The sequence below is a fragment of the Lissotriton vulgaris genome, chromosome 1_1 (genome assembly GCF_964263255.1).
Source record: "Lissotriton vulgaris chromosome 1_1, aLisVul1.2, whole genome shotgun sequence".
Lineage (NCBI taxonomy): Eukaryota > Metazoa > Chordata > Amphibia > Caudata > Salamandridae > Lissotriton > Lissotriton vulgaris.
The window spans coordinates 2,016,063,874-2,016,071,759 of NC_141685.1; the positions used below are offsets into that span (position 1 = coordinate 2,016,063,874).

Consider the following 7,886-nt stretch of genomic DNA (forward strand, 5'->3'; position numbering starts at 1 on the left):
ACGACACTTGGTTAAGACATGGGAAAATCTTCTTGAGATTCATCGACGATATTTTCATTCTTTGGAGAGGAACAGAGTTGGAATTAACTGAATTTCTAAATACATGGAATGGCATCAATCAGCGATTACAATTCACTTGGAACATGGATAGAACTCGTATACACTTTCTGGACGTGGAGATACAATGCGACAACAGAAACTGGAATACCACAATTTTTCGGAAGCCTACTGACAGGAACTCACTTTTGCATCATCAGAGTTTTCACAGACCAGGGCTGAAACGCAATTTACCCTTATCCCAACTGATGCGAGTGAAAAGAATAGTATCCTCGGAAAACACGTGTCAACAAGAAATCACCAGCATGGTGGAAAGATTTAAAAATCGGGGGTACCCACAACAAACTTTAGACATAGCAGTCAGCCGAGTCAGAGACATGAAAAGAGAAGACTTGCTACAACCCACTGTCAAAACAGTAAACACCAGGATGGTGGTGGTTTCTAAATACAGCATTCTAAGTAACTGTTACAAGAACATTATCCACAAACATTGGGCGCTATTGAACTTTGAACCGGACTTTAGGGGTATTTTTGATCAACCACCTATGTTTGCATATACCAGGGGTCGTAATTTGAAGGAAATTCTAAAAAAAACCAGTAATGAAAGTGAATCTACCACATACAGAGGCCTACGTCCTTGTTACAATTGCAGTAATTGTAATAATTGCATTACAGGGAACACCATCAGTCACCCAATGAAGGGTCACCCTGTGAAATTGAGAGTGAATGCCACCTGCAATTCAGCCAATTTAATCTACATGCTCAAGTGCCCATGTGGCAAATGTTATATTGGACACACAGAGAGGAAGATCAGAATCCGTTTACTTGAGCATAAAAGTAATATACGAACAGGAAATTTGAAATCTACTGTGGCTGCACATTTTGTTGAACAAAAACACTCTGTAGCTCAACTGAAATTTGTCATCCTGGAACAGATTATCCCCACTCATAACAACAAACAGACATTGCTCAAAAGAGAGAACTTTTGGATTCGCTATATGGCATCGATGCAGCCACACGGTCTTAATGATCGAATGGAATTTTTGTGTTATTTGTAACCTGAATTGTTTCACGTATCATATTTTGTCTGAATGTACCTGAACCCTAATTGTTAACCTACAGACCTTACATGTTCACATACATGATGACACACGCATGGTTCTGTAACTTTCACACAAACATTCGGGCACGTTCTGATCAACTCGATATGATTGTCACATAAGTAGTGATGTTGAATAACGTATGTACAGCAATTTTTCACCACACATAGTGACACATTGATTTGTTCCTTTTTTCGTAGAGTTGTCCCCTGAGGAAGGGCTTTCCTATTAGCCCGAAATGCATTGGGGAAGGAATGAGATTGGATTATGTTAAAGTTGGATATATAACCAGAAATCTATGCTTTATGAAAAAAATTTTGGATGAAGAATAAAATACTTTTTGGAACCCCATAATGAGGAAGAATTAATTTTGATGAACATTTAAAGACTGATATGTCTAATCACTAAGCTGTGCAACAGGGTGCCTCCTTCCAATGGGAGGAGCTGTGTATTATCGCTAGAAGTACAACATAGTGTAGGTTCAGAGAGTCTGCTTCGAATCGCAAAAGTGGATCGCTCCTTTTATACACATTTTAGCCATTGCACAACATAACGAACAAAAGGTTACAACTCAGTTCCCACAGTAAACTTCAAAAGGATCGCATTCATGTTTTCAGAAGCCCGGAACATAATTACAGTAACATGTCGGTTCCCAACTGTAAAAGCACACTATCCCACCATTAGGCACATTCCATTCTAATCATAAACGACCTAAAAGAAGAGACAGAAACAGGTGCAGGGAAACAAAGACAGAACAGTCTGAAAAGAGTGTGGGGGCAATATCGGAAGCGTGATCACAGGATCAAAGGATTCGAGCCTAACGTATGCAAGGCTGAAACAATAGACCGGCACGGCTAGATGAGCCTCGAGCGGAGCCATCTGCTTTCGCCGTGCCGCTTCCCTAGCCATAAAGGCACACTCAAAGGAATATGCATCTTCCGCAAGAGCTTGGGAATCCCAGGGTCATCAAGCGGACATTGTCCGTTCGCCGGCTACGTGAGGGCAAGAAACAAAATGGATGCCATATCTAAAATGGAACCCGAAGGTTCAGATGAAAAACCCGTAAATAAGACGAACCCTTCCTAGTAGTGTAGCGAAAACACGTACACCTACTAATCTCGTCATTTACGGTTCGTAGATACCAAACTCATCCATATCCGAACGAGCCCAAAACGTCGGTCCGATTCTCACCGAACCTCAGACGCTCCTTTTGCCCTCATGTAGGCAAGCACTAGTCGATATCAGAATCGATATTGATATTCATCAGATCGTTTAGATGTTGCTGGAGCATTATTCTATCCATCAATGTCTCTCTGGTAACAGATGGTCTTCTTATACACGTTGTAGCACAAAGGCTACATAAGGCTGGACCACACTGTACACAAAGACAACACGTGAACAGTAACGTCACAACAACCCCTACAATCATCAGAATCTTCCAACCCCAAGTCGACATCAGACCCCAAAACCATCCCAGAAGCATCCAATCACCTTCGTCCACGTGTATGGACTCGGAGATTTTATGCAACTTTGAGATGGCTTGATAAACAGTTGGAGCATTATCAGGTATGAAAATACAGCAGCTCGAATGGATCACCTTGCACACACCACCTCTATCTGCGAGTACAACATCTAGAACCATCCGGTTCTGTAACGTCATCAGTCTATCCGCTTGCAGCTCTGCTGTCAGGTTACCAAGAGCACTTGCAGTTATGTTAGCAGTTGATTCTACCACACGAGTCAACTGTCTCAGGTTCCTACTATTAACCATAGGTCCCCAAAACGGTAGGAAACCCTTAAAGAAGTCTCCTGCTTCTTGACCTGCAGTGTCCTCTTTGCTAATAACGCCTCTCACAACTCTTGTCTTGTGGTAGTCTGAGGCAACTGTGAAAGTCGGTGGCAAAAGATTTGCGATATAACAGGTGCCTGAGAAGTCACGGGGCAACCACGTATAAGCGCGATCATAGCACACAAAATAGGTACCTTTGGCAGTCAGAAATACAGGGGAAGAGAGCATCGGTAAAACATATGTCTCAGTACAAGCACTCTTCCCAAGCTGAGCTCTCGGATTTCGACCAAGACCTTGCAGACAGAAATGACCAAGGTGGGGTACAATCCAGATTGGAGACGAACTCTTAAGCTGTATATCACCTACTGAAATACTGTATTCGGCCTCACTCAAATCCTTGTAGGCTCGCACCTCCTCCTCTGGAATAAGCGATGTATCTAAAATATCTCTATCCAGATCAGCAATCGCTATCGTCAGAGACTTGTGGTACGGGCCATAACCAAGATCTGTGGAACGTGGCTCTCGACGGGGGTAGGAATCTAGTGCACTACGAAACATAGTTTGGAACGCCCGAGCTGACCCCTGGGAGCTGTAGGGAAGAACTAAATACGGAATACCCTTATCCATGGTATGTGGCATTAACCCACACACCCAACAGTTGGTAGTGTTCATCACCAACTGATGCTGGTGCAAAAGTTGGACAAAGGAATTATTCATAAATTCCGCACGTCTGACTTGTTCATGTTGGGGCAGAGGATGAAAAGAATGTGGAGAGATAGTGGGACCAAGAACAGAATTCAGATCATGAGAGGGGGAAGTAGGTGAAGTGGAAGGCAACAGGAACTGAATCCCAAAATACACTCCACCCACCAATAACATAGACACAGTTAGGAATAACATGAAAATCTGAAACAGAAAACACTTTGCTTGAAAAATCTTATGCAACTTAGATCTTTGCGCCGACATCATCTCTCTTTCTGACAGCTTAGAGAACTCCATCCTCTAAAGACCGTCCGTAACGTTCTTGACGCACCTGATTCTGAGTAGCAATTGTCAATTCCCAGGAGTTCCCAGAAACCGACAAAAGTAACCGACCTAGTGTCAGAAACCTGCCAAACAGAAGTAGGTACCCGTACGGCCCTACGGCCAACCCAGATGGTAGGTTTAATCAATTAAGCATTCAATTTCATATAAGTCTCCTAGCTGCACAGAAAAGAAACACACGTAATATATAAAACAAAATTAAAAACTCAAGATCAGGAAAAATGCAAATATTCACAATGTTCATAGCAACAGAGAGGGGGGTAATGTAATTCAAAAACAAAAAGGGAATTTTTTATTTGTCCTTAGTCACGCGATCGAAGAAAATATCGACATTTTCCAGGTCGAGTTTGTTCTTCAAACAATGCTTCAGGTGGCAAAACAGAGTTCGATTGTTCAGGTGACGGTTCAGAACTTGAATTCTCCAATGCCGAAGACAAAGGTACAGTTCCAGATGATTCAACAGGCGTGTCTGACTGAGCTGGATCGATCTCTACAGGTTGAGCATCACTAAATGGCACATACTTTGGGAGGACATCTGTTTCAGTCGGGGCAAACTCCTTCCTTATCCAATTATTTGCTGGCAATGGGAGCGGTACTTTCTTCGTGTGGGTGGCGTGCACCCAATGCTTCCTGCCATCCAACCGAACTGCAGTCCTCGTTGCAAACAAGACTTGGTAGGGTCCCACGAACCTTGGCTCGAGATTTCGTTTTCTCCCAAAATTACGGACTAGCACCCACTCTCCAGGTTGGAGTCGATGTCCAGGTCCCTCTGTTTGTGCCGGTAGTGCTTCAAAAACCTGTTGATGAATCAAACTCAATTTAGCAGTCAGATCGTAAAGATAGTCAATCAACATTGGATATTCAATTCTGCTAAATTCCTTAGGCCTTGGAACTCCCCAAATGTTCGCAGGACGGCCAAACACAATCTCATATGGGCTAAGCCCTACTCGAGAGTGTACAGTCGCCCTGGTTGACAGGAGTGCTAGAGGCAATGCATCAGGCCATGATAACCCACTCGTTGCTTGGATTTTGGCAAGTTTCAGTTTCAGAGTTTCATTGTACCCTTCTACCAAACCCGACGATTGAGGATGGTGAGCACTATGACATTTTTGGCGAATACCCAAACCCGCACACACACTCTTCATCACCTGTCCCACAAACTCACTTCCATTATCCGACCATACGATCCGTGGCATTCCATATCTTGGGAAATATTCTTTGAGTAGAACTTTTGCTGTGGACAGGGCAGTATTATCCTTAAGAGGGTAGGCCTCAATCCATCTGGAGAACGCACAAACCACAACCAATACATATTTTAAATTATTGTATCTCTCCATATGGATGAAGTCCAATTGGATAACTTCAAAGGGGCATGTAGGAGGAGCAAAATGACCAGGTGGAGTGGGAGTGCCCCTGCCAGGATTATGCATCAAACGTACCATACAGTTCTTGACCACTCTCTCAGCACACTTAGCAATCCCATCATTCTTCCATACAGGAGACAACAATTTACATATACCTTTCGTGCTAATATGTGACATGCCATGGGCCATAGTGACAACGGCAAGCACATACGCATCCGGTAACATCCATCTCTGATACTCTGACAAATCAACCCAACATCCATTCATGTCTAACTTTCCCGTGCTTTCTTTCCACTTAGCCTTTTCAGTTTCGGTGGCCTCGTTCTGAATCGCTTTCACACTCTCAACTGTGTCCTCACACATACCAGTCTCCGCCGGCCATCTCACTGAACTCGTAACATACATTTGGTTTGTCAGATTCTTGGCCGTTTCCTTAGCAATCTCATCTGCAAACGAGTTACCACGACCAACATCATCTGTAACCTTTCGATGTGCACTGTATTTAATGATTGCCACTTGCTTAGGCAGTGTAAGTGCATCTACAAGATCGTTCACGAGCTGTCCGTGTTGAATCTTCGTGCCATGAGACGTCATGAATCCTCTCTCTCTCCACAATCGACCAAAACTATGCGCTACGCCAAACGCATACTGACTGTCGGTAAACACATTCACTCGCTTTCCCTTAGACAAAACACACGCTCTCGTTAATGCAATCAACTCTGCCGCTTGTGCTGAATTCTGACTCAATCTCGCAGTTTCCACAACCGTACTCAACGTCACTACAGCATACGCAGTCGTCACATCACCATTCGGCAACTTGAAGCATGAACCATCTACATACAAAGTACCATCAGGATCTACCAATGGAGTGTTTTTCAGGTCAATATGACCCTTCGTCTCTTCTTCAGTTCTTAAGTAACAGTCATGTGGTGCTACATCACCTGATTCCATATGAATCGGCAACAATGTCGCTGGATTCAACACATTACAACGTTTCATCTGTATATGACTTGCCAAAAGTGTCAACTCATAGCCGGACAACCTTGCACTTGTCAAGTGTTGAGTCTTCGTTCGATTCAAGAGAGTGTCAACTGCATGCGGGACCATCACTGTAAGCATATTATCCATGACCAGACCTGCGGACTGTCGAATGGACACCGCAGCTGCCGCTGTCGCCCTTAGACAACTCAGCAACGCTCTATCTACGGGATCTAAAGTCGAAGAAAAATATGCGCATGGACGCTGTTTGCCGCCAAATTGTTGCGTCAAAACACTTAACGCACAACCTTCTCTCTCGTGAACATATAGTGTAAACGGCTTACTGTAATCAGGAGTACCTAACACAGGAGCCGAACACAACGCATCACGCAGTTCAGAAAAACTTTTCTGACAATCTTCAGTCCATGGCAAAGGAGTCGGAACATCCTTGTACGTGAGAGCTAACAATGGCTTCGCTAACAATGAAAAATTTGGAATCCATTGTCTGCAGTATGACGTGATACCTAGAAAGGCACGTACGTCTCTCTGAGTTGTTGGCACAGTCATTCGAGCAATCGCTGCAATTATTTCTGGGGTCAACATTCTTCCCTCATTTGACAATAAGTGACCTAAATAGGTTACTTCTTGACAACAATACTGTAGCTTAGAAGGTGACACCTTGTGATGTAAGTCACATAAATGCTTTAACAACGATACCGTAGCAGTTTTGCAAATTTGCTCAGTGTCGGCAGTGACTAACAGATCATCGAAATACTGAATCAAGGCCGCACCAGCAGGTAACACAAATGTATCAAGTTGACTCTTAAGGGCCTGACTGTAGATCGATGGACTCTCACAGTAGCCCTGTGGTGCGCGTTTAAACCTAAAACTGCGACCACCTAATGAGAAGCCGAATAGATCTCTGCTTTCCTCAGCGATCGGAATACTAAAGAAAGCATTCTTTAGGTCTATCACCGAAAACCAGAAGGCAGAGGCTGGAATCAGGGTCAGCAAAGCTGTAATGTCAGGAACCACTGGAAACTGTGGAATCACAATTTTATTCACTTCTCTCAAATCAATTACAAAACGGTACACAGGAGGCTTAGACGGGTCAGTTCGTTTCAAAATAGGTAACACAGGACTATTACACACATTTCCCCTAGTTTCTTCAATAACATCCTTTTCGATCAAGTCATAAAGGATCGCTAATAGCGCTCGCTCGCCATCAAGAGAGATATGATACTGGGGGATACGTGGTAATCTCACATTTGATTTCAATTGGACTACATACGGTGGTATGTCCAGTAGGCCCACATCATTGGGACCTGTTGCCCATAAAGACTCAGGAAGGGAACTCAATACCGGCAGGAGCTTATCAGTTGACAAGTACATAGGAGAGATTACTCTCTGACCTAATGTAAGCTCCACTCCCGTAGGAGAGCAATACAGAGTCGCATATAACCGCTTTAACAAATCCAGACCCAAGAGATTCTCACCACAACCAGTAGTTAAAATCAAAGGAGCCTCTAGCTCACGTGTCCCGATCGTAAGGGA

General features: G+C 43.7%; 1 protein-coding gene across 1 annotated transcript; it reads right to left on the reverse strand.

The window, feature by feature from the left end:
* Positions 1–2,388: 2,388 nt before the first annotated feature.
* On the reverse strand, positions 2,389–3,945 carry LOC147751540 (endogenous retrovirus group PABLB member 1 Env polyprotein-like). Its single transcript, XM_086938696.1, has one exon. The coding sequence runs from the start codon at positions 3,943–3,945 to the stop codon at positions 2,389–2,391; it is 1,557 nt and encodes a 518-aa protein (XP_086794822.1).
* Positions 3,946–7,886: the final 3,941 nt, after the last annotated feature.

What these genes read in the sequence shown, in the direction of transcription:
- LOC147751540 (XM_086938696.1), bottom strand. Translation starts at nt 3,945, where the DNA reads ATGGAGTTCTCTAAGCTGTCAGAAAGAGAGATGATGTCGGCGCAAAGA.